This window comes from Aedes aegypti, chromosome 3, assembly GCF_002204515.2.
Source record: "Aedes aegypti strain LVP_AGWG chromosome 3, AaegL5.0 Primary Assembly, whole genome shotgun sequence".
Lineage (NCBI taxonomy): Eukaryota > Metazoa > Arthropoda > Insecta > Diptera > Culicidae > Aedes > Aedes aegypti.
This window is the reverse complement of record NC_035109.1, coordinates 199,238,595-199,265,667: the sequence shown is the minus strand read 5'-3', so window position 1 is coordinate 199,265,667 and position 27,073 is coordinate 199,238,595. Positions and strand designations below refer to the sequence as shown.

The 27,073-nt window shown below is 39.2% G+C and overlaps 1 protein-coding gene and 1 long non-coding RNA gene across 4 annotated transcripts in view; one reads left to right on the top strand and one right to left on the bottom strand.

The window, feature by feature from the left end:
• Window positions 1–27,073, top strand: part of LOC5572998 (unconventional myosin-XVIIIa) — a 381,144-nt gene that overhangs the window by 175,468 nt on the left and 178,603 nt on the right. For both annotated transcript variants that reach the window (XM_021852938.1, XM_021852939.1), the window contains 2 exons: window positions 3,456–5,080; window positions 5,165–5,350. In XM_021852938.1, the coding sequence (XP_021708630.1) occupies window positions 3,456–5,080; window positions 5,165–5,350 (1,811 nt within the window). The remainder of the gene's footprint in view (window positions 1–3,455; window positions 5,081–5,164; window positions 5,351–27,073) is intronic.
• LOC110679026 lies at window positions 73–1,742 on the bottom strand. 2 transcript variants are annotated; one of them, XR_002502146.1, is made up of 3 exons: window positions 1,040–1,742; window positions 868–970; window positions 73–800 (listed from the first exon to the last, which is right to left on the bottom strand). It is a non-coding gene; the product is annotated as an uncharacterized LOC110679026 (long non-coding RNA). The 2 variants fall into 2 exon arrangements; XR_002502145.1 differs by having other exon boundaries at window positions 868–1,742.

The window sequence follows — 27,073 nt, the reverse complement described above, 5'->3', positions numbered from 1 at the left end:
CCATGAGCGAAAAGAGAGTCAGACCACAAACACTGAGGGCTAGTGCACCACGAAAATCATAAATCAGCAAAATTCATTTTAAATGCGTATATTCAACATTTTGCCTGTCCTGGCCTCCTATTCTCGGTCCTGAGACCTCCTACGCTATCCTGCACTAGGATTCTTAAAAGCTAATATGCATTGCTCTTAAGCTCTAGGACTCACTGACTCTGCATGCTCTTACGCCACCGGATAATCTTCCAGGGAAGCCTTGCGCCGGTCCTGTTGATGCTGCACAGCTGCCGCCTTCCTAGCCAACATATCCACCACCTTTCGATAGGCACACCCCCGATCAAAACTCCTCCGGTACAGCAAACCTCCGTATTACGCGTCTCGCCTGAATGTCGTGGCAACTCCGCTACGGAAATCCTCTGTCCTGCGCGCTATGCTTGGCGCGACTGCTCTTCGGGTGTGGGGTGGGTGATATTGCGAACGGAATGTTCGATTTACGACGCCGCGACCCTGCGACCTGTCTCGTCCTCTAGGCACGTTGAGTGCGCAAAACTGTAAGAAAGAAAAGAGCCCTGCAGGCGACGAAACGTCAGCAAAATTCTCTGCAGATCAGCTAGCGCGAATCTTACCCTTCTAGAGGGGCTCTCTGCTCTGCGACGTGATCCGGTCTAAGTCGCTTCTGTCGGGATAGTTCTGGCGATCGAGTTGGCTTTCGGCTTGACCGGTGATGATTCTCGACTTTCTCCTGCTCTTCACACGATTGTCTCCACCTAGCGTGTTTAATCCAGAGTCCGTGCGTGGACAGTCATCTAGATAATCGAATGAACAATTAACAGTTAGAGTGGCGAATCCAGCATCAGTTAAAGCTGGGCTCACCTATTTCCAATCGGGAATGATTTTCGGCAATGGCGGCCGACAATCCAGACGGTCTTGTTTTTTCGACGAATCCCTCCTTCTTGGAAAGCACACGCGGATTTAGCTGCCAAATCAAAGATGGCGGAAATTAGTTTCGCAAAATTTAGGCCGAAGCCATGATCACTCGGCTCACCTTCTTTTGGCCTGTTGTTCTTCCATCTGGCCAATCGATTTCTTACACAGGTTTCCGGGTGCTACACCTGCTCACAGGTCGAGAATAAGATCAGCTAATCCAGTGGGCCGTCTTCGAGGGGTTTTCTAACGAACGCACTTTGTTCAATTCCGAAATGGAAATTTTCACCGCCGACTGAACGGCACACGCGGTTTGGCTTACAGATGGAAGACAATTAAACTCCACTCCTTTGCGATCGTTCACTTGTTCTGCCGGCGGGCTTTAATGGTGTGCGTGCCGTGTTGAACTTAACTTCTCCAGCATGATGATGCCGACGGATCTTTCGCTCCATTCCTTCTCTCGTGCTCTCATGTAGTGGTGGCGACGCTTCTCACTTGTCCACGGTATGATCTCCTAGTGTGGTAGCTGCCTCTGGTTGTTCGAGTATGTGTATTGATACCGATTATCTCCCCAGTTTCTCCCAGCGTGATCGTGTTCACTGACTCTGCTGGCCGGTCGATGATCGTCATTGAATGATTGCAATGTACGTAATTCTCGAACCGAGTTTGACGGAGCAATGCAATTTGAATGTTGTGTTTTTCATCGTTTGCTTAACAACTAATTAGGCTTTCAAAGCATACTATCTAAGCAAAACAAATTAAACGTAACAACCTATATTTTCGTATGATGAAAGATTTAGCGATGCCTATTTTTTTGTGATAAACCTTTCCCATTTACACGCCGTGAACTTTACTCTTAAATATTCACGATAAAATGACTATGGAAAGTAAGACGATGAAATCGATCATTAGGGTTCACTTGCTAGTTTCGAGAAATTGTTGAACAGACAAGGAAAGTGACTTTTTTCATTAAGGATATATGAACGTAAAGACCTGAAATTAACTAGAACTACTACTAAACAGCCTAATTTTGTAAAGACTTCACGACAATTGACATTTAAGACTCTAATCTTACGTAATAGACAGGAGTAATCAAAATAGCACTTAAATGACAAATTAGTCAAAACCATTTCGACTAGACAGTATAAGTAATGACACTACTACACTACTATTTAAAAAATTCTGATGGAGCTGCTGATTTTCACAATGCTTCCTTTTCTCAGAAGCAAAGAATACGAGTATTTGTAAAAAACTACCACGTCACAATACTAATTAAAAAACAGTGTTCATGTGGGCATCATAGCCTAGTCCGTCTAAGTTTTGGTCCTGGTAGAGGGGAAACTTGGCAAAAGCCAGACCGAGGGTTCAGCCTTGACAAGTTAAGGGGCCATTCAAAAATGACGTCCATCATTTGGGGGAGGGAGGGGGTTTACGAAAGTGTGACAGTACGTGTATACACGGAGAAAACGGAAAACCCATATTTGAGTATTTTTTAACTCACTTTTGAGTTATTTTTCTCTCCCCATTTCATTCGCTCCTTCTATTGTTGTCAGAGAGCGAAGAGCAAAACAACCCAAAAACCGAACCTTAGTGCGTTACCTCAAATTTGAGTAAGTGGCACAGTACTGGAAGTTGAGTTATTTGATCTGCCGATTGAGTGAAAACAACTTAGCCAGTAAGTATTTTTTCGCATGGCTGTAAATGCAAACAACTTATACCCCATCAACTCAAAATTAGGTTAACGCACGAACCCCCGGAATTGAGTGGAATGAACTCACTTTTGAGTACTTCATTTTCTCCGTGTAAGGTATTGGAAAATGCGTGACAGAGGGGGGAGGGGGGGTCTAGAAATCTTGAAAAACGATGGACGTCTTTTCTGAACCGTCCCTAAGCTGTCAGGCAGCTACAACTGAATACCATATTGCGGCGCTCATTTTAAATCCACATCCAGCGGCGGCGGTAACGCGCAGAAGATATGCGCGCAATTCAAACGCAACGTCAAAATTCAAGTAGGCTTGGATTTTTTCGTTCTTCAAGGACGCAAATGTTTCAAATTTGCTAAATCTGAATCATTTGGTGATTTTCATTATCAGTGCGACGGTATATCGACATTTTCAGATAATCGCATTACGTGGATTTATCTTGCAGAGCACAATACAAAAAAAAAGATTTCAGGTTGCCGCGTAAATATTTTGTGTTCTCAAATTTTGGTTTCATAAGGTGAATTTATGAATTTTAACATGATTTCTAGTGGCGAATTTTCATAATTTCGATAGTCCATTTGCCTGAGTGTTGAAAACTATTGTTCAAGATAATTGAAACAAAAAATCCTTGCGCAAATAAAAAAAACTCGCGGAAACTCACCAACGTGTGAAAAAAATCATAAATCGGTTCATTAACAAAAAAGTTACAGCCCCGTCAAAGTGCTCTGGGGTCATATTTACCCCCAACTCAGGGAAAGGGTTAAGCTGGATAACTATCCATAAACGTTAGAAGTATATGTTTATGTACATAATAATATTTTTTCTTTTTTTCAGGTTCTAATAAAAAAATTTTGACTGTAGAAAAAGTGAGCGCTCTAAGCACTATTCTGGAAGCATTTGGAAATGCACAAACATGTCTTAATTACAATGCAACGAAATGCACCCAAATTTTCAGTTTAGATTTCGACAACTATGGACAGTTAATTTCTGCTTCGGTACAAATATTACTTTTAGAGAAAATTAAAATTAGAAGACAATACGAAATTGAGCAACATACATTCCACGTATTTTCACGTTTACTACTCGGTGCTGAAGGACATCTCCAGAAAGAACTGTATCTGGAAAATGATGGCTTTCCCAACAATCTCTTCATAAAGCTATCCGATAAACTTGAGGATAAACAAAAAGCCTCATGCGATTTCTTCAAACTACAGCAGGCCTTCAAAGTACTCAATATGGATCCGTCATCAGTAAAATCAGTTTGGTGTGTGCTCGCTGCAATATTTCATCTGGGAAATGCCAATTGTACGATAACAGGCACGCAATCAAATACACGAGTGCAGTTTGCTGAACCGTCACATGCTAGAAAGGCAGCTACCCTATTAGGAGTTTCGATGGAGGAATTGACAAACACAGTATTTGCAAATGCAATTTCTGAGCAACCGGGTGTGCAGGATATACTCACATCTGCTTTGGATAGTTTAGAAGCTCTAGTGGTTGGATTATATTCTGAAACTGTATCAGCAGTTGTAGCTTTATTGAACAAAGCACTTACAACATCCAATGCAACAACAGCATCTATTTTATTAGTAGATATGCCAGGGTTTCAAAATCCTTCCGATTATGATGTGCAAAACGAAGCATCGCTTTCTGATTTAAAACATAATTACTTACAAGAACGGTTACAATCACTTTTCCACCATGTTGCCGTCGATATACCTCTCAACCGATATGCACAAGAGCTAGTAGAAATAGGGTATGAGCCTCTTCATGAAACATGTTCAACTTCTTTAATAAATTTACTCGATAAAACACCACAAACCCATGTAGTGCGTACCTCGCAAAACAAACGGGATCAGGATAGACGTGGTTTGTTATGGATGTTGGATGAAGAAATCATGTATCCCAATGCTAGCGATGATACATTTTTGGAAAGATTGTTCTCCTCTTACTCTGATCGGGAGAGCCAGATGCTGCTGGAAAAGGGACCGAAAGAGCACCAATTTATTCTACAACATATGCAAGGAACAAATCCTGTAACATATAATTCATTAGGCTGGCTTAAAGAAAGTCATGAACATCCAACAACTAGTAAAGCTGCTAGCTTACTTCAAGTAAGTTCAAAGCCAGAAATTAATAGTCTTGTTACAGTTTGCTTCAGACGCAGCGGAAGTGCAGTTCATTTTAGTTCTATTGTTTGTCCTGATGACAATAAATCTTTGCGGCGTGTTTCAAGTATAAGACGATCGTTCGCATCGAGTGGAGTAAAGCGAAATTCGCTAATGATGCGAGTTAAGTTCACTGTGGATAATATTATCGACACTTTAAGACGAACCGGAACACATTTCACTCAATGTTTCATATTCCATAATAATTCTGGAACAACTGGATACGTGCATTCAAATACCAAAGGAATACATAATAAAGAAATTTTAAACATTTCGCTTCTACGAAATCAGGTAAGAAATGGCAACAAATTTATATAAAAATCATAAAAACATTTTTTATATATTTATAAATATATTTTATATGTAATATTGCAGTTACGAGGATCGGGAGTATTACAATCTTCACGTTTATATCGTTCAGGATTTCCAATAAGTGTACCATTATCCGAATTCGTTTGCCGTTTCGGATTGCTTGGTGATGCTGGTGGAAATTTGACAGTTCAAAATATTTTGAACTTTAACGAAATAGACTCATCTGTTTATCGAATTGGTACTAGTCAGGTAAGTGACCAGAATTTCATTATTCATAAATACAGTCAACTCTTCAACACTTCATATTCTTAGTTTAAGAACCGTAGTAGGGAAGGTGTACCGCTATTCGCCATGTACCGTCAAACGGGGTGACTTGCAACACTTTTCAACTTCAATCAACCAAAACCATGATCTAAACATCATATAAAAATATAAATTAGAACTTTTAATGGCCGGCCCACCTACAGAATGGGATGACAGAAGATTGAATCGAATTATTTTGTCATATCAAAAGTCATCAAAAAGGTGAATTTTTTTAAATGTCATGCGGGGTGACTTGCAACACTCAATGCTAATTTACTTTTTGCCAACAAAATGTTGGTGTTTTTTATTTGTCACACTTGTTAAGTATTGTTATTCATGTATTTAAAGCATTGGAAACAGTTCAACAGCATTTTGAATAACTTTTTGTAAGAAAATAATTGAGCTACTTTTGTATGGGAAAAAGATGTGTTAAATCATCAAGATCGAATACCTTAACTGAATAATATTTTTAATGAGTGTTTGTTGCTGATTGATGAATTATTACTCTTTTGATTATAAAGTAGACCTAACACAAAAGTTTTTCACTTTTATAAAACTCTAAATTGCTTGGAAATAAAGTGTTGCAAGTCACCCCGCATAGGTACATTTTTATTAAAAATATGGTTATTAAAAACTTGTTGCTACAATTTCGTAAAATAAAATTCGTCATATTATCAGTTATTAGTTACAGAAACACCAGGTAGAGTATTACTTTTGTATATTAAATCTATCCCATGTTTTTAAGTCACGATTTCGAACCTTCATCAAGCATCAGTTTCAAGTAATTTTAATGAATCATGTTTAATGTATAAAAATATTTATGATAACAGCTTTAATCGTGACTCTTACTTGAATTGTAAGTCAAACGTATTGAAGCACGGATTTGAAACGAATTTTCTTTTGAAATTTGTGTTTTATAGCGAAATTCAGTTGTTAGTTACAATGTGTTGCAAGTCACCTCGCCGTTGCAAGTCACCCCGTTTGACGGTATCAGTTATTTGCCACCCCGAATTATATACCGTTTTACAACATATATGATTGCCAATTGTTCAGTGTTCGCTAAATTGCTTCAAGATGACACGGAAACATTTTTGGAAACTGCAAAATTTTCTCGAAAATAATAGAAAAAAATCATTTTTCTTAAAATGTTTTCTCCTTTGCACCTATTTTTCGCCATGGTGTTCCTGATTCGCCACCCTCCATAAGAAATCAACGTAGGTGGCGAATTCAGGAACCGAAATCAAAATCGTGGCGAATACCCCCATTTTTTTTTTTTTTTTTTGTTTTTTTTTTTTTTTGTATGGTATTCAGTTGGAGCTGCCTGACAGCTTAACTTGTCAAGGCTGAACCCTCGGTCTGGCTTTTGCCAAGTTTCCCCTCTACCAGGACCAATACTCAGACGGACTAGGCAATGGCGCCCACATGAACACTGTTTTTTATTAGTATTGTGACGTGGTAGTTTTTGAAAAGTACCCATATTCCCTTGCTTCTGAGAAAAGGAAGCATTGTGAAAATCAGCAGCTCCATCAGAATTTGTTTGAAATAGTATAGCATTACTAATAGTCTAGTCGAAATGGTTTTGAATAATTTGTCATACAAGTGCTATTCTGATTACTATTGTCTTTTACGTAAGATTAGAGTCTTAAATGTCAAGTGTCGTCAAATCTTAACAAAATTAGGCTGTTTAGTAGTAGTTCTAGTTAATTTCATTTTTTGTTGTTAAAAGTATTTATTGGTCATTAGGTTCATATATCCTTAAAGAAAAAAGTCGCTTTCCTTGTCTGTTCAACAATTTTTCGAAACTAGCAAGTGTACCCTAATGATCGATCTCAGCGTCTTACTTTCCATAGTCATTTTTATAGTGAATATTGAAGAGTAAAGTTACCTTAGGCTTCTATTACAGTCTCCTACAAGATTCACTTTTCGGTGGCAAATGCAATGCTTCACAACGCCTACTTTCTACTTGTAAATTTTGCGAAAATGAAGCTGGAATTAGATTATTTATACCGCTGTTACAAAAGAGGTATTTCTTATTATGGCAATGTAAAAACCATATTAAAATAAGATTGTCGCCACTTATTTCTACTCAGTGAATCTACTAGTCATTTTCCTAAGAGTTCCTAAGTATTCCCTACGTCGTATATGATAACGATGTATCTAGCTAGCTAATAGTAAGAGTGGCTACGGATCATTCTGGTTAGCAAAAGGCAAACTGAACGTCACCAATAGTATTAATGTCCACTTCGAATAGATTAATTATTTGAAATGGGCATCAATTCTATCAATGACGCAGAATGTCCGTTGGATCACATCCGAGATATTATTGCGTCTATGCCATATGAATTATGACGCGGCTTTAAGCAAAAAATGCCAAAATGTGATACCACCACTACAGGTTACGCCTTTGGTTTCCATCATATGGGCTAATGGATTATGCCCTCCCATCGCGGCAAGGTCGCATAACCAAGGGGAGGATAATACTGGTGCCACCCCCATTTTTAATACAAAAACAATGTTTCTGATTAGTTTTTATATTTTCCCTGCTGAGCATAGATTGAAAGCTTTCGTTTAATGCATTGACAGTAACCAAAGGTCTTTTGATTTATGTATAAACAATATTTCCTTAGGGTGGCCAAAACTGGTACACCTCCCCTAGTATTGTCTGTTTCATGGACAACAAAACGCTACGCCAATTTTCTAAAAGACTGGCAAAATCGTCGCCAGCAAAGGAATCAAAGGTGATTTGCCTTTGTGACTAATGAGCGGTCCATTAATTACGTAAGGGTTTATGGGGGAGGGAGGGTTTGAGATTTCTGAAGCGCCATCTAATTTATTTTTAATATCTTATCCGATTGGTATTTGGTTTGAAAAATCCCTAAAACGGACCGCCCCTAATGAAACGTCAAATTCGCAGCTGATTGGCTGGCAATGATTTACAAACAGTCGTTTTCGATAAGGTGCAAAATTCAAATTTCCTTTACTTCCCAGGGCATAGAGCATCATCGTACTTGCCACATGATATTGTGTATTTCTTTCACCACTGGACTGCGAAGTGCGGCCTCATAGGTGCGAAAGTGTGAATAAAAGTGCGGGATTGCATCGGGTCACGTTGTTGTTTTCAGAGCACTTATTTTCTGATTTACAAAGAATAAGTCCCCCAAAGGCACCTACCCGATTTGATGCCATTGCGCACTTTTATTTGCGTTTCCGCACTTATAAAAACTTCTGCGATAGTCCAGTGGTGAAAGAAATGCGCAATATACGAATGCGCACATGGCAACTTCGGCAAAGAAAGCTCTCAGTTAATAACTGTAGAAGTGCTCATAAGAACACTAAGCTGAGAAGAAGGCTCTATCCTAGCGAGGACGTAATGCCAAGAAAAGGAGGAGGTTATTTATCATGACTATTGGGGTATTTGCCCAAAACTTCACGCAGCGTTCCCCTGAGGGAATGACGCACAGTGCTTTGAATGTATGGGACCTCGGGACAAAAGTCAGTAATGGAAATCGTATAGTTGAGATTTTTCGGATCATGAAGACCTTCAAAAAGTAACCCGCCATTCGTTTTGGCAGCCTGTTGAGATTGCAGCTCCCAATTTCAAAGTAATAAAACTCAGTTTGCAAAGTTAGCAATGATCTGGAAAAGTATCACTATATAGGGTGCAGAACCACTTGGGCATTTCCATGATTCACTTTGGCAGGGGGGTTTTTCTCGGCCGAATTGTCTGGAACTCCACTACAACGCATATTGTGGCCAAATATGAGCTTTGTAGCTTTAAAAAAACCCCACTTCCGAAGTGAATCAAAAGTGGCAAGAATTGGGTCCGGCTCCCTATATCCACATGTAGAAAGTATGCAGATACTTTTTCAGCTACATGCAGAAGAATTTCTTCATGTTGCGATTACTATCCTGTTAATTATTTTTACTTACGCACAAATAGTTGTTTCAAAGTAAAATTAACTTACGCCAACACTAAATTAACGTGAAATCACATATCCCTAGACAGGAAAAATAGTGCAGGTGCTAAGATGACCACCTCTCACGCAGGAGACCACGTATCAAGTTTGCCGACGCGCACTTTGTTCTGATTTTTGCAATGATTCTTTTAGTTCGATAAAGCAGTAACGAATCTTTTCACATATGTTAATAAAGCAGAACAAAATGCTGAGTAAACATTGCAAAATATTGTTCACTCAATTAGATTCACTTTGCGTCAACTAAGTATATGTTCTCCGTGTAGGTACTTGGTTTTCATTGTTTCGAAATTGTGACATGTTTTGGGAGCAATCATCTACGACGCACAAATTTGAATTAAATTAACATAAATGAGGTCGTGTATATTTTTAGCTCTACTCCCTTCAAATTGCACTCTGTGAAGTCAGTTTTCCTTATAGCAAGTCTTTACAGTATTGAAATCAGGGAGTGAAATTATCGGTCACGGCGATAATCATAAGCCTATCGCTCAAGCCGATTTTCCGGCGAAAAGAGACGTGCGATAATATCCTACCCGTCCAGTACTGCGAGAGTGTGCTCTCACGAGATCTGCAGCAGCGAATTTATATTATCACCAGCAACGAAAAGTTGGCTTCCTTCTTTTCTTCTCTTGTTTCATCGTTTTGAGTGTCCTTTGCTTCCGCATGTAGCTTTTATATACCAAATTCCTCTCCTCCTTCGTTCAGCTGACGTGGTCGAGTGGTTATGGTGCACGCGCGTTTTGACAATGTTTTTGCTCATGGATATGGGTTCGAACCCCGTCGGCGGCAAACATTTTTGTTATTTCCCGTCTGATAATTATCGCGATAAGTTTAGAGCCGATAAAGTTGGATCAGTGCATATTATCGGATCGATCTTGGCTTCTCGTCAGCACAATGATCAACAATTATAGCAGTTCACGAAATCTGTTTCTCGCAGATAAAGGCGGCAATTAATTGTCGGGTTGCTTGAAAAACGCCTATTTTCGTCTCATTTACGTGATAATTTCATTCACTGATTGAAATATGGAAATTCTGAATTCAAAATACAGTCAAACCTCCATGAGTCAATATCTGAAGGGACCATCGATTCATGGAAATATCGAGTCATGGAACAGAAATGCTTTGAAAAGCTGTTTGGAGGGATCATCATAATAACCATGAAATTAAGTTTTTAGTATATTATGGTATAAATTCCCTAGGAAAAATAAATTAATGTTCTTGTACCAAACTTTTTTTTTCGTTCACGGCATAGTAATGTTTTTAGCCAGTGCTGTAAACACCATTAACCCTTCCTTTCCCACAGCTTTGTTCGACAATTTAACTGCCAAAATATGGTTTCTAAAAAAAGTGCTTGAACAAAAGTTGTTGCAAATGAGCTGTATTATTCAAAATCATCATAAAAAATTTGATTGTTTTTCAATAGTTAGTTGATTGTTTTTCAATAGTTTGACACTTAGGTCACTTATTTCGATGTTTGATGAGACAAATGAGCGTATAAATTTATTCCAATCATTATTGAGCTAATCGTAGCAATTCGGTTTAGTTGGCGTTCGTCAAAAATCGGTGGATCACCTGTGCTACCATGGGAAAGAGAGGGTTAACAAACTATCCAAAACACAAATGAATCGAATGTTTCCGAATCCCTAACAGCACATCATGAATAACAGAAACAGCTGTTCTATCTGTTTGAACAATGACATTTTGTTTTATTTTTCGGTGTCAATTGTTACACTCGCACGGTGCACCGTCGGGAATAATCGAAAACGACATAAGTTTTGATAGGGAGTCGGATCCTATTCTTGGTACTTTTGATTCACTTCGGCAGTGGGTTTTTTTTTTTTTTTGAAAGCCTGAGCTCATATTTGGCCACAATATGCGTCGTATTGAAGTGCTTTTTGTTGCAAAGTTTCATTACAATTCGGCCGATAAAAACCCCCCATGCCAAATTGAATCATGGAAGTGCCCAAGTAGCTCTGCACCCTACGTGGTGTACAATTCGGCAGTTAAACCACGTCACGAGTGGTGTAGGGGGAGATCCCCCAGTGCCGGACAGCACCCAATACCGGACAAAGTCGAAACATTGAGAAATCATGGTCCAATCAAGATGGTGTATTAGTAGAAAAGGAAGCTATTGTGTAGACTAATGTTTGCGTAGAATAACACATCCTTGAAATATGCATCCTTTTTTAAAAAAAGTAGAAAAGTTTGAAAATCTTTAAAAAAAATGACGTTTATTTTTAATTTTGAGCCTATTGAGTAATTGTTTTGAATATGAAAAAAACACTTTGGATCTCGCAAGCATGATCGAACACAATCCTAATTTGTTAGTATGAATGTATTTTGTACCATAATTGAAGTAAATATGGACAAATTACAATTTTGGTTAGGTACCTCCTGTCCCTCAGCTTCGGACAGCTTGATTTGTTATATGATATCTTTGTAATTATTGCATCAGTGTCTCAAAATACTTTCATTTTTCATGGGTTCCGTCGACCATGGTATCAAACATGCAATAAAATTAAGAAGAATGAACATTCATAACAACATCGTAAAATGTGCTATTTTTCATCATATATGAAAGAGGTTTTTGATAGGCATCTTGCAAACTAAGAAAAACTCAAATTATTTTTGTAAATGTTGCAATTGCATTGAATTGGTAATTATAAACGATTTCTATAGTGTACACATTCAATGATGTTCAAATTTACAGAATTCGAGGCATTTCCAGATCGTGTCCGATATTGGGTGCCACCTTTCAAGATCGATCAATTTGGTACTAAAATACATCATCAAAACTCAATGTCAAAATTCATATTTATATTTTCAAATTTATTTTTGTACACTATAAAAATGATAATATTTATCATAAATGGGTAACACGAGCCCATCAAATCAATATTTTTCGAATTATGAATTTAGTGGCTTAAGTGTCCGGTACTGGGGGATCTCCCCCTATTCTCGTCTGAGGAAACGCAGTGTTGATAATGGATCGTGATGATTATGATACACGCGTGCATACAACTCGTGTACGACAACTCGTTTGAAATCATCCGTTGGGCATGGTTCATCATTTGTTAAATACAGCGAACCAAGACGTATTTCCTATTGAAGTCACCAACAGAAAAATCAATTGTGACAGCACATGTTAGCTCAGAGATGAGTTACCAAGACAGTAGCTCCCCTACGAAAGTAAGGTTCTTGAGAGAATGCAACTTGGACTGTAGCATTTTGCCCGGGTCTGCAATGATTGATCATTGCTGTTATTTTATGCTGAAAAGGACATGAGCTATCCTAACCATAGCCACTACCCAAACTAGGCTGGATTAAGCCTTTTACTTGTATATTCCCATTTACAAGAAGCAGCTAATGAACGCTTCGACGCAAAGAACTATGGAAAATCATGGGCGAATACAGCTTTCCCGGGAAGCTCACAAGGTCAATAAGAGCAACGATGGATGGTGTGCAGAATAGCGTGAAGATTTCGGGCAAACACTCCAGATCTCTCGAATCTCGCCGGGGACTTCCATAGGGTAATGAGACTTTCGTGCCTGCTTTTTACATTGCGCTAGAAGGTGCCATGCGGAGAGCCGGGTTTAACGATCGAGGTACGATTTTCACAAGATCCAGCCAATTTGTTTGCTTCACGGATGATATGGATATTGTGGGCAGAACATTTGGAACGGTAGCAGATCTGTACACTCGCCTGAAACATGAAACGACAAAAGTCGGTTTGGTGGTGAATGCGTCGAAAACAAAGTACATGCTGATAGGCGGAACCGAGCACGACAAAGCCCGCCTAGGAAGCAGTGTTATGATAGACGGGAATACTTTTGAGGTGGTTGATGAGTTCGTCTACCTCGGATCGTTGTGAACGGTTGATAACAACGTCAGTCGTGAAATACAGAGACGCATCATCAGTGGAAAACGCGCCTACTATGGGCTCCAGAAGAAGCTGCGATCGAGATAGATTCACCCCCGCACGAAATGTACCATGTACCAAACGCTAATAAGAACGGTGACCCTCTATGGACATGATGCATGCACCATGCTGGAAGAGGACCTGCAAGCGCTTGGAGTGTTCGAACGACGGGTGCTTAGGACCATCTTTGGGGGTGTGCAGGAAAACGGTGTGTGACGATGGAAAATGAATCACGAGCTCGTTAGACTCTACGGCGAACCCTGTATCCAGAAAGTGGTAAAAGCCAGAAAGGTGCATTGGGCAGGGCATGTGTCAAGACTACCAGACAACAACCCTGCAAAGATGGTGTTCGCGTTATGCACACTTGATTCCAAAAATAAATTTTACGTCAAAAAATTTGATTTTATAAAAAAAAACCTACAGATGTTTCAGAAAAGTTTTCAAAAAAGCGTTTTCAAACTTGCAAGCTGATAATGAAAACATTTGTGTCAGCTACACGGTGTGGCTGGGATCTGACAGCAATCCAAATATATATTTGACAATATCCGAATTTCGTTAGAACTAATCAAATATTGTACTCCAACTATTACATGCTCCACAGACTTGGATATTTGAAGTCAAAATTATTCGTTTATCACGTTGAAGTTACTGTGTTACTGATGCGATGGTCTTATCCCCCGATGAACTGAACTAACTTTCAAGCGCTAGGGGGTTTAAAGAATCAATAAAAAATTGCTACGTCATTTATGGGGGCCGTCCACACACTTCGTTGTTTCCACTTTTGGTGAAATTGCTCCAAGTGATCTCACAATTGCTTGTCACTTTCCTTACAGAACATTTACCATACAATTCCGTTCACGTTAATAGTGGACATTTGGCTATTTGGAAAAAAGTATATCAAACAAAATAGTATGTTTCACTGATAGCTCCCTTCCTGAAGGTAGAGCTGGTGCTGGTGTATATTCTCGTGAGCTATGGCTGAATCAGTTTTACTCACTTGGTAGGATCTGCACCGTTTTTCAGGCGGAAATATTTATTCTTATGTGTGAAGAGCAATCAGCACTTCAACAGCGCGCAATGGGTAAAGTTATATACTTCTGTTCAGATAGTCAGGCTGCTATAAAAGCTCTTGCTTCGGCCAACTCAAGGTCGAACTAAAATTGATGGATGGAGCATCGCATGACTTCATTGGCCCTGAGCCAGCTATTCCAATTTCAAAGTGCTGGGTGAAGCTTCAGATAAATTCTTGGGCTGCAACTCAGCACAAGGAATATTGGAATAGTTTGGAGTCGTGTCGTCAAACAAAATTGTTACTGAGCCATCTCCAAGGGTGGCGAAGTATTTAACAAATCTGTCAAAGCAGAATTGCAGTCTCTTGGTCAGAGCGTTGACAGACTACTGCCGACTCAACTATCACATGGCAAATATTCAGCGTGCTGACTCATTTGTGTGTGATAGTTGTGACTCCGATTATGGAACTTCGTATCGCCTGATATGTAACTGTCCAGTTTTTGCGCAAAAGCGATTCCAATTATTTGGTAAACACTTATTAAATGAAACTGAGTTCAGAAGCATGAATCTTCAGGACATTTTGTTATTCTTAACCCGCTGTTGTAATGAGCTATAGGCTCTCTTTACGCTGCGTTTTGCAGTGCCCTTTTAAGGGCGCTGTTCGAACCCATTGTGGTGCTCTCATTTCGCTTATGCGATATTCCCTCTTCAAGGGACCCCTCCCACCTATTTCCTCTCATCTTTCCCTTCCCTTTCCTCTCACATCGGGTAGATGATGAAATAGGCTCAAATATGGCGATGGCACAAATCTCCCAAATGGCGGGGAACGTGCCTTTGGAGCCGGTCATCTGATACCAGTCCTATTTATAAGACGCTGGGCGTTCGGGGCTTCTGTCCTATTTTTAGGACCCCTTTATATAAGTTATGTTTTCATTGAAAACAGCCATTTGGCATAACGGTCATTTGGCATAATTTTCAACTATGTAAAAATAAAGGGTCATTTGGCATAATATCAAACCATCTGAAAAGTAAGGGTTATTTGGTATAATAATTCAGATACTCCTTTTTTCACATAGCACTGTTGTAATATTACGCAAAAGAATAGGCCATGTTAAAAAAGAAGGGCAAATTCCTTTTTTTTTTAAATAGCGCGTCACATCGCTATAGCAATAACCCTCGAAAGAACACCTTATGTTTAAAAGAAGGTTAAATCTCTAGATAAATATCATGACTAAACACGATAACAGAAGATGAACTAGGGTGTCAATCAGTGACGCAATATTTCTTAATTTGAAATTGAAAACAAGGTCTTGACTTTGGAAAACAGAAGAATGAAATGCAGCAACATTGCTGCTACAATTATCTTTTACATAAATAACATCTCGTGTTCAAACGAACCCGATCAACCAGTGCACACTGGTCCAGGAAGCTAATTTAGGCGGACATGAGGTTTTCGTCTCGATTTATTGATTTTAGAGCCATAGTTGCTTCTGATAATATTTTCAGAATTTTCAGTACTACAACGTATACGCCAACTTTTTTATTTTAACGAATCGTGAGTTGGTATGTTCAGCAAAGTTGTAGTAAATGATCAGTGTTGCTCAATATCAGTCATATCAGCGTATGGCTGATTTACTAAAACTATCAATAGCAGTTGCGAGCTATCAATATCACTTTGTTTTGGCATCCAACAGCAGTGATGCGACATCGCTCTCTAGAGCCTAATCAACTCAGAATGAGTGATCACGTGGCAATTCTCCAAGCTTATCATGTTTTCCAGTGACCAACACATAGTTTCAATTAATCTGCAGCATTATCAAAAATATCGTATTGATAAGTTGGCATTTTATTTGCTTCATTTAAAATTAAAGTTAACCCAGTGATATCCATAGTTTATCGCTATCAATGCATTGGTGATGGAGTAGACAGCATGATGTTGATGTGATATAGAATCATCCGAATTGTATCGCAGTCGGCCTGTACAAATCAGCAAATTTTAAGCGTTGATAGTGACAGCGAGCAGCTCTGCAAATGATAATAGAAATAACTTTGCTGAACAAACTTTTTCTCGGTTTTGCTTAAGAGCCGAGATAATTGAGTATTTGTAATAAAAATCGTTTTTCGCTCTTAAGTGTTTTAATTTTTTAGTTTTATTGGCCTACTATGTTAAACAAAGTTTTTGTACTTATCATTTGCTACAACTTTGTTGAACATATCATAGTTATATTTCTTATGGTTTTCATGTTATTTGAGTTTTTCATCTAAAAATTTAATATACAAAATATTGTATTGCCTTGTTTCTCAATTATGAGCACCTGAAAAAAATAAATCTTCAAAACTTATGATCCCAATGATTTTGCAGTCGAGTACCTCTGACCAAAATTAGGAAAAGATGACATTTTTCCATATTGTTAAACCTTCCAGTCGTCGCGCGGTTTCTCACCGGCGCTGCTGGTGTGAACGAAAAGCGAGGTTTTTTCAGCAGTGTTGTACAAAATACAACAGCACGATGACTGAAGTGTTAAAATCGTTTTTACTAATAGACGATATGAGATAAATCCATATTTATTGAATATTCACTAGGCTGCCCCTCTTTGCACAACAGTCCCATGTTGTAAAACGACAAACTGAGAAAAAGACGATTGAAATGTGGAAACGATTTCGCTCCATTTTGAGTCTTTATTTGGCCTAAAATGTGTTTAATTGCTACATATCACTGTTTGTTGAGTACACGAACAACCTTCTTTTGAATTCAAGTTTAAAATTTGCCTCAAAATGCACAAAAATCGTAGCGAGACTGTTATGCGATTATATACAATATAATATACCAATGTAATTGCACACCAGCTACTAAAACACTCATTGTTCTTAATGCACTGGTTGTTTCATTTGCTATTTATGTTCTTTGGCCGTAAAAATTTAGTTAATATAGTACAGTAAACTCTCCGTAACTCGATATTAAGGCGACTATCGAGTTAGGGAAATACCGTCGAGCTACCATTCACCGTGCATTTAAGAAAAAAATGAACTTCAAAAAATTACACAACTTTTCCAAATAATTTGAAGCGTACTAGAATACTACTACGTAGCGTGTAATTATATAATAATTCAGGGAAAAATCTAAAACTAATGATGCATAACAAAAAATTACGTTTGAATTATGTTTGAAAATGTCATGCTAAGGTCGCCTCGTACCGTTCTATGTCACCATTTACCGTGCACACTAGTGCACCATTCACCGTGCGCATAGTTTTCGCCATGATTTAATTTTGTATCTTGAAGAAACGTTGTTGATGGAGCAACTATGTTGCTAGTAGTGTTCACACACATTTTTTAAGAATATTTAAATCTTCATTTACGTAAAAACCATAAAAAGTTTAAAAATTGGCCAAATAATTATTTTTCATTAAAATCGTTATAGGAGGTTTGACTGTATTGTCCAAACCATTCCAAATTCACTCAACAACTAAATATGAAGTAGTTTAATGACGACATCACAATAAATCTAATATTACCGAATAATTTCATACCTTTTACACTAATGCACGGTAATAGGAACCATATATAATGGAAAGGATCCATTCACCGTGCATTTGGGTTTCAACTGAAACACAATAAAAAAATCTAATTTGCATGAAATCTCATTGCTTATACGATGGAATAAATCTTACAAGTAGTTTCCACAGCGAAAACTTGTTGAAATTTTGTAAATTTTCATACTCTATCGTTAAAATGAAAAATGTGATTTGTTGGCGTTTCTACTAAAAGTGTTGAGAAATCTCATTATCAAACAGAATTCACATGATTTTGACTACATAAACTAGGGTTTTCAAAATGCTTTGTGACCAAAACTACTTCATTTCATCAGTTTTATCTTATTTTGCTGACAAATGAATAATTTGTGAAAATTGTATGAATATTCTGTAGGAATTTGTATATGTGCACGGTGAATGGAGGCCGCACGGTGACTGGTGACTTAACGGTATCGTGTTAAAGAACACAAAATCAGGGTAACCTTTGGTTAAAGGGACCATCGAGGTATCCATGAAAACCCACATTTACTACACATTCTATAACTCGATATAGAGATACGGAATAGCGAGTTACGGATAGTATACTGTATGTCCATGGATGAATCACCAGATAGAAAAAAAACATCGGATTGAATGATTTCTCAAAACACACGCTTACAGTCATGAGTCCCAGTCATGAGAGACACAGATGATCATCTCGTGGGAGCCAAATTCTTTCTGTATTCTCCCAATAAGCAGATGAAGAAGACGATGTGGTTGCTGATTGTTTTTATATGGAAATCTTGCTTTCGCATTGAAAAGTTTTTATTTTGCACACTTACAAGCAAGTACTCCTTAAGTCAATTTTACCAGTTATCGAAAAAAGCAAAAATAAGTTTTAGTTCGATATTCCTGAGCATCAGCAAAGAAGCATTACAAAATTTAAATAAAAAATGTAAAATGAACTCTATTTTATTTTTTGTTGCTCATTTTTTCTTATTCCCCTCTTACCATCCAAATGGTTACCTACGGACATAAAAGAAGATTAATATTTGTATAAGGTACCGTGGGGCAAGTGGGTAATGGATTTTGCATAGTTGGAATTCTTCAAATTCTAGAGACCTTAAATTAAAACAAAAGAGGTCGTGTATATTTTTAGCGTGACTCCCACCAAATATAAGCAGTATACTGAGATTGATTTTTATGTAAAATTGAAGAAAAAAGTACAGAAAAAGTTTTTGAAAAAAGTATTTTTACTTTTCACTTGCCCCACAGTGAAAGTTTATCGTTTTGGACAATACATCCAACAGCTAGTAGTTACATTCACGATTTCTATTACCTTTAACATCTGTTAAGGCGTCCCAATGAACAATAACATAAGTAACATGTATACAAAGAAAATTTTATTCTTGTTACTTGAATTTTCTTCTGTTCAGTTATGTCTGTTGAAATGATTCGACAACATTATAACTGCAACATTTCCAATGTTAGTTCTTACATCATACGACAGCAATTGCATTTCTGCTCTGTAGATTTTCCACCGCTCGTTATTTGTTTTTAAGAAAATCGGATATGACGTCGGATAACTCTTTAAAAGAAATCAAACGGAATCCTTCAAAAAAGTATTTAGAAACTTTTTTATGTGGATACATCTATACCCCATTTTTATGTTTTGAACTAGCTTTACATAGACATTCCACGAGATTTCCGTGCGTTCTATTCTATTATATTGGAACTTTTCAATCAACGTCTTCCTTTTAATCGGCTGTCATATTAATACCGTAATATTTGGCAACCTTATTTTTAGAGAAGTTCCATGATTTAGCCATGATAATAGCATCTAACGCTTAGAGTATAGTGTTTCTTGAATTATAAGCACGTTCTGTTGTTCTATGATAATTGCGAACCTTGTATACTTATAGGCTAATATTTTCAAAGCTGAACGATCACTTCGACATCTGGTGGCTAGTAGGAGAACCGTCATATAAGAGGTTGGGTTGAGAACGCACCGTGTGCAGCATAGGAAGGAGCACACATATTACACTTTTTCTCGAAATAGTTATGTTGTAGACGATCAGAGAGCATTGAAAAACATGATAAACTTTTTTTCCTTCCAAAATGTACAGATCCGGTCAGTGCTCGTGTACGATTTGTGGGATAAAATTGGAAAATTGGTGTTTGGCTACATAGGTTATAAACTTCCGGATTCATTGTTTGTGGCAAAATTTGTTGTGAAATCATGCGTATCGCAAGAATGAAGGGTCAAAATGATTATGCCAATGGAAAATAGTTAAATAATTAATTGATTATGAGCTAATTTTTGGGTCGAAAAATTGAATTTTGGACGTAAACAAACATTTTCAATGACATTTCTCTCCTTCTTACCTAGCGACCTCTATGCTGGTGGCGCATTAAATTTGCCTATAGCTACCTAGGGAGAAAACACAAATTCAATCTCTAATGAGAAACTTTTCACTTGCTCCACGTGATTGGAAAATTGACGGTGTTTCAATTTTGTTATTTTTAGGTCTATGTCGAAGGGGAGGGGACAACTTAAAAGTGGTACAGAATATTTTTTTCCGCTACTTTTTTCCACTGAAAATATTAAAATAAGATTGCACACCGCCAACTAGTTACGGAGTACCTGTTAACAGGTTAACAATCTTTCGCTCTATTATGCAATAATAGTGGAAAAATCTCAGGAATCTCTTACCTACCGTAATGTTCTGAATGGCATCAACGGTTTACGCATGATTTTGAAACGTTAATTCACATATTTAGTGAAATATACTCATTATTTTCACTTACCCCATTTACCCACTTGCCCCGCGGTACCTTTAGCCTTATTTAAAATGAAAATTTGTAATGCATCGTAATTGAAAATACATATTTATGTGTGATATCCACTAATTTAAAAATATTTTCGAAACAACGTGAATACATGACATTTACAATGTCGTAAGCAAGTGTGTATTAAATACAGTCAAACCTCCATGAGTCGATATCTGAAGGAATCATAGACTCATGGAAACATCGAGTCATGGAACAGAAATGCTTTGGAAAGCTGTTTGAGCGAATCATCATAGTTACCATGAAATTTTGTTTAAGTATGGTTCCATGAGTCGATATTAAGACATAGAACATCGACTCATGGAGTTTTCACTGTATAATTGATTTCCATTTACTTCGCTACACACCAGTGAATAACCAGTAGTATCGAGAGTCCGAATGTAGTACTAGAAGTGGTACCCATTCTGAGCCCGATCACTATACGGACTTTGATGTGACTGTTATGTGAATATTTTCAAGATGAGACAACACAAATGGGGTTTGTTTTTGTTCAAGTTAGGAACAAAGGCTACTTTTTTAGCAGTTTTTATCGATCTTCTGACGATGTTGAGTTGATTTATGCAAAAAACGCAAATCGGTCAAAAGTCGACATGGGACTGTTATGCGATTATGGGCAGTAGGGCGGTTCAAAATTTAAAAATGTTCGAAAATCAAATCCCCCATATGTTTCTTATTATCCTTACCACAAAAAAAGTGTTCCGTAAAATTTTCAGCTTTCTAGGTGGTGATTGAAAGGTGGCCCCAAGGCAATGTAAGTTTATATGGAAATTACTATGGAGAAACTTTGAGATATGTTCCAAACACGCTAGTTCTGTAATGTAAGTACAAACTTATTATCACACATGCTCAACTCACAAAAGTCATGGCTACCTGAGCACATCAAATCAAAGGTAAAACGTGTATTAATATATAAAGAAAAACTACATCGTTTTTCAATTGTTTTCGATTAACTTGGAAGCTTCTGAAAGAAATTCATCATATAGCCACAAATGTTTCTTATAATGTAAGCTGAATTGTCTCCGTACGTAGACTTCAATAAGTTTTGCATCAATTACAATGCAAAATTCATTAGAAAATGTCGAATTTCAAAGAAAAGCAACTGTTCGGTCTCACCGCAACGACTCCCCATTCATTGCTAGGCGCACTCTGCTACAGCAGCAGCGCAGCCGCGTGCATTCAATTTCTCTGTTTCTCCCCCAGCTAGCAGCAAGCAGCCCAATTGCTTTGATGCTCTTGCGTTGGGCTGCGTGATGCTAGCTGTCGGCGCATCACATTATTGTATATCAATTTCTCAGCCGTACTACCTCTCGCATATATAAGCGACACCGTTTCGATGTAACATAAGTTGTAAGTTGTGATTGTAACCGTACAGTATCCCCCACCGAGCAGGAGCACTGCCTCTCGGTGGTGGGCAATAAATCAATCATCGTTAAGCTCAATCGTTCGTTATTCGTCTGCCCCTCCGGGTAAAAGTAAAACACAACGTAGGGCCTGGTCAACCCTGGCCGAAACATTGGTGCCGTGACCAGGATCCATCGAATCAGAAGAGGAGAGAGGATGCCAATACCGTTTCCGGACCCCGCCGTCCATCCGAACCGTAGCGTTCACCTGTCGGACCCCTGCGTCCATTTGCCGGACCATCGTCGTCCATCCGGACCTCGCCGTCCACCTGTGGGACCCAGCGTCCACCCGCCGGACCATTGCCGTCCATGCCCCAGACCCCTGCCGACCAATCGGACCCCTGCGTCCACCTGTCAGACCATTTGCGTCTATCCGGACCGTAGCGTTCACCCGAGGGACCATAGCGTCCAATCCCGGACCACTGCCGTCCAACCGGACCCCTGCGTCCATTTGTAGGACCCTAGTGTCCACCTGCCGGACCTCGCCGTCCATCCGTCAGACCCCAGCGTCCATTGTCCGGGCCCTAGCGCCCATCCAAAGAAAAAGGCATTCTCGAATCATCACCTCGAATCGTCGAAACGAATCATCACCCCGAATCATCAAATCGCATCATCCAAGCAAACCCGCATCTAATCGAAGCAAGCAACGGTCAAACCGATCATCCATTCAACCGGGCGACGATGATCAAGCCACCAACCTATTGAAGCGAACGATCGAGCCAAGCCCCTCGTCCCCTTGATGCTAAAACTAGATAACTCGAAATTTGAATTTTTTGACTTCAATATGTCAAAACATTTTTCTTAATTAGATCTGCAAAATATCCACAGGTCTTAAGCGTGTGATTCAAAATACACAAGTTAAAGATTATTTTTCAATAATAATCTCTGCGATTAACCAACCTTGTTAAACGGTCATACTTTCAAAGTTGCACATCTCAAAATTTTGATTTTCGAGTTATCTAGTTGTAGCATTAAGGGGACGACCTAGAGTGAGCGAAACCCAACCAACCATTCAAGTGAATCATCCAGGGAAGCAAGCAATCCATGGACCACGCACGATAACCAAAGTCCTACCTAGAGTAGCAGGCATTGATCGGCGATCACCATCCAAATAACCCGCATCGTTTCCATCGCCAAGCAAGCAAACTGAACAGCACACCATCCCGAGCGTACTACCACAGATAACAGATGTTTATGTCCGATTGTAAAACTGTGTAAGCCAATTAATGATGATTTTAAGTGGCAACACAAGTAGCAATATCGTGGTGGCGCTGTTATCGCTAATTTCCCATGGTAATGTATGTGGTGAATATGAAACATTTCAAGATACTTATATTCACCACTGATTGCAGCAATACGTTGTGTGGCGGCGCTAGTGTTTTCAACGTGTTTTAGTTTGAATATTTACACAAGTTTTCAGAAGATTTTTGTTCTAGCATAAACATCTGTTATCTGTGGTACTACCTACGGTGAGCCAGTATCGATCATCGTCTACCATCATCATCATTCTCCCCTGGCCAACCAACAGCAAGCTGCTCAGCAGTAAATTTGAAAACATTCGTTTTCGGGCGGGAGTATGTTCGCGCTCATCACAGACGCGTCATCGCTAGTTGCCGCTCAATTGAAGCGTGTGGAGAGAGAGACGCTACCTATTGTGCCATTCATCGGCGCAGTGGAATATTCCACTGCCAGTCAGCGTGCAGCTTCTTCAGTTGGCGCCAATCCAACATCGCGCCAAACTGCGAAGGAAAGCATGAGCGGGAAATGAATTGTATATTGTGTATCCGTACTGTGTGCCTATATAAGGCGCACCCATTAGCCTGTAAGATTGTAGTTTGTTTCGTTTCCCCCACCGAGTAGGCACGCTGCCTCTCGGTGGCAATAAATCAGTAAAGTGAAAAGTCGGTTGTTTGATTCGTCGTCCGTCCAAAGTTAAAAAGACACAACGTAGGGAAAGACGTCCTGGCCGAAACAGCAACCTTTTTTACAAACCATTGCAAGTCCTCTATGGCCGGACACCTTTTTTTCTCTATGACCGGACAGTGAAAATGTTAACCTAACAACTGGGATCTAATTCATAATTCGCTTTTTCGTAAATGTAGGGTACAAAAAACAAACAGCAACAAAAATAAAGCTTAAACAACAAAACTTTCGGTCCTTGGAGTTAGAAGGGAGCAGCCGTAGCGACAGTTTCGAGCTGTCGGGTCCGGTAGAAAAAGTAACCGAATGCTCGCCTTAGAAGGGAGCGACCGTAACCACGGATACGATCCGTTGGGTTCAGCCAAATGCTCGCCTTAGAAGGGAGCTGCCGCAGCGACAGTTTCGAAATGTCGGGTCCGGCTGAAAAGAAGTACAAGCATCCGTAGCGACGGATACGATCCGTTGGGTCCGGCGGAAACTAAAATGCTCGCCTTAGAAGGGAGCAGCAAGAGTGACAGTTTCGAACTGTCGGATCTGACAGCAATAAAATAATACGGAGCAGTTGCAACATGTTCGATCTGCAAGGTTCATCAAAATGAACAAAGAAATGTGACAGCAGTAAAAAGTTATAGTAACGGAAATGATCAGATCTATTGAAAAAGATGAAATTCTTGCTTGTAATTTGCAGAAGGAAAAGGTTACAACATGAGATAAAAAAACATAATTAATGTAGCCTTTGGATTCAATCAAAATTTATAAAAATATAAACGCAAGTACGTGCATTTTCTGTTGAAGAAAAGGAGATGTGGTAGTTTTTTATACCATATACATAGCAGGCCGTGATATTGACCGTAAGCATTATTACTTAAGTTGTCAACGAAGAAACATCACAGAGGCCTTATAAAGCGCTGTCAATATGATGCTTTTAAGGCAAATGAGCGCACAAGAAGCAGTCACAAGATATGATGTACATCATCTCTCCATAACTCGTTACAGAATAAATACTAAACCAGTGCAAATATGCAAGGGACCATTCAAGGGACCATGGAGGTAGCCATGAACACCAAATTTTACTATGATTCTCTTACTAGGTATTGAGATACGTAGGTCGAGTAAGGGAGAGTTGACTGTACCTAAGAGCACACTTCAATTCAACCTTTGAGCTGACAAAGAAATTGTGAAGAACTATAAACGCGTTGAATTCTCGAAGACATTTTCATCTGAATACGAGCAACCGCTAATGCAACATAGACGGCGACATATGGCGAATCGATCTATGGCGCTGATCAAGAAGGAGTTTATGGAACTGACCTATGATCTCGCAAATCTGCTTCATACGCTGTACATCATGCAAAGATTGAACCCACAAGGCATGTGCTGCATGTGACATACGAAGCAGCCCTTGGCCTTTCTGTGGGTTTGGTGTAAACTTTAATGGTGAAAATCATAGTGTCCGGTCATAGAGGACACTTTTCAGTGCACACCATTTTTGGTACATAAGGTAATCCACGATGGAAATGAGTTGTAAAAATTTATTTTTGTTCTCATGTGAGTTTTTACTCAAAATAATGTGAATTTTTTATACTGTACAAAAATTAACGGTAAAACTAATGTAGATTTTGAAATATTACGAAAAAAACAAAATTGTCCGGGCATAGAGGACTTCCCCCTAAAATATTGACAATTCGAGTGACAATTAGAAGTTCGGCAGTCAAAACTTCGGCGAAGTTCGGCGTCGGCATTCTAATTTGGTGCTTCGCCGACGCATAAGGATTGCCTTTGTCGGCGTAGCACTTCGGTAGAATGCCGACGCCGAACTTCGGTGAACTTTCAGTGATATTTCATTTCTCTTATGAACTTCGGTCTAAATTTAATCTGAATGCACAATACATAAGCATAAGCATAAGCATAGATGACCGTACAATTCGTAGTTGCTACTCCGTGATTGACCAGAACAATCGAAGTTGCACAGGGAATTAATGAATGGGGCTTGGGATAAGCTTACCATTCTTCAATGTGCACAAATCGAGAGCTCAAATTTTAAAAGTCAATAACGGCGCCGGCCACGTCCTTACGGTCATCGGGGAAGGGAAGGAATGTTAGTGCAACTACCGTTGTTACTAGAGACCGAGATCACCTCTGCATCTCCACGGTTGTCATGGACAGGATATTGGGTTAGTGGGTAAGGTATAGATCTGGGAGTCACCAATGGTAGGTGATGCGATCCATGATATAATTACGCTTAACCGAATTCGCGAAATAATTCGATAATCGCATTGTACGCCGGACAAGTGTTCATCGCTCGCCCTCGCAAGAGCAAGCAATGCGATCAATAGATCAAACACAACTAATGGATCACGCCACTTTTCACTTCACCCGACCGACGCGCGACATGTTTGATCCTGCCCTCATCACCCGCCCCCGCAGGAGCAAGCCTCAAGGTCGAAGGATCAAACACAACTAACGGATCACGCCACTTTTTACTTTCACTCGACCGACGCGCGACATGTTTGATCCTGCCCTCATCGCCCGCCCCCGCAGGAGCAAGCGTCAAGGTCGAAGGATCAAACACAACTAACGGATCACGCCACTTTTCACTTCACCCGACCGACGCGCGACATGTTTGATCCTGCCCTCATCACCCGCCCCCGCAGGAGCAAGCGTCAAGGTCGAAGGATCAAACACAACTAACGGATCACGCCACTTTTCACTTCACCCGACCGACGCGCGACATGTTTGATCCTGCCCTCATCACCCGCCCCCGCAGGAGCAAGCGTCAAGGTCGAAGGATCAAACACTACTCGGGAAGGGTGTTTATTATTGAGGGAGGAAAAGATCTGGGAGTCACCTCTGGTCGATGATGCGATCCATGGACAAGGGGGAAATATACGACTCATATTTAAAGCTAGTGTTGTATTTTTGTCTCGAGAAGTTTTTGGTAGAAGCTTTAAAAAATACGTCAACATCTATAATGTCGAACAATTCAAAAGATGTTTTTATTAATGACGAAAACTGAAAATTACATGTATATATTTTAAATTATATGAAACAGGAATAATGCCGACTCTTGTAGTGACGAACTA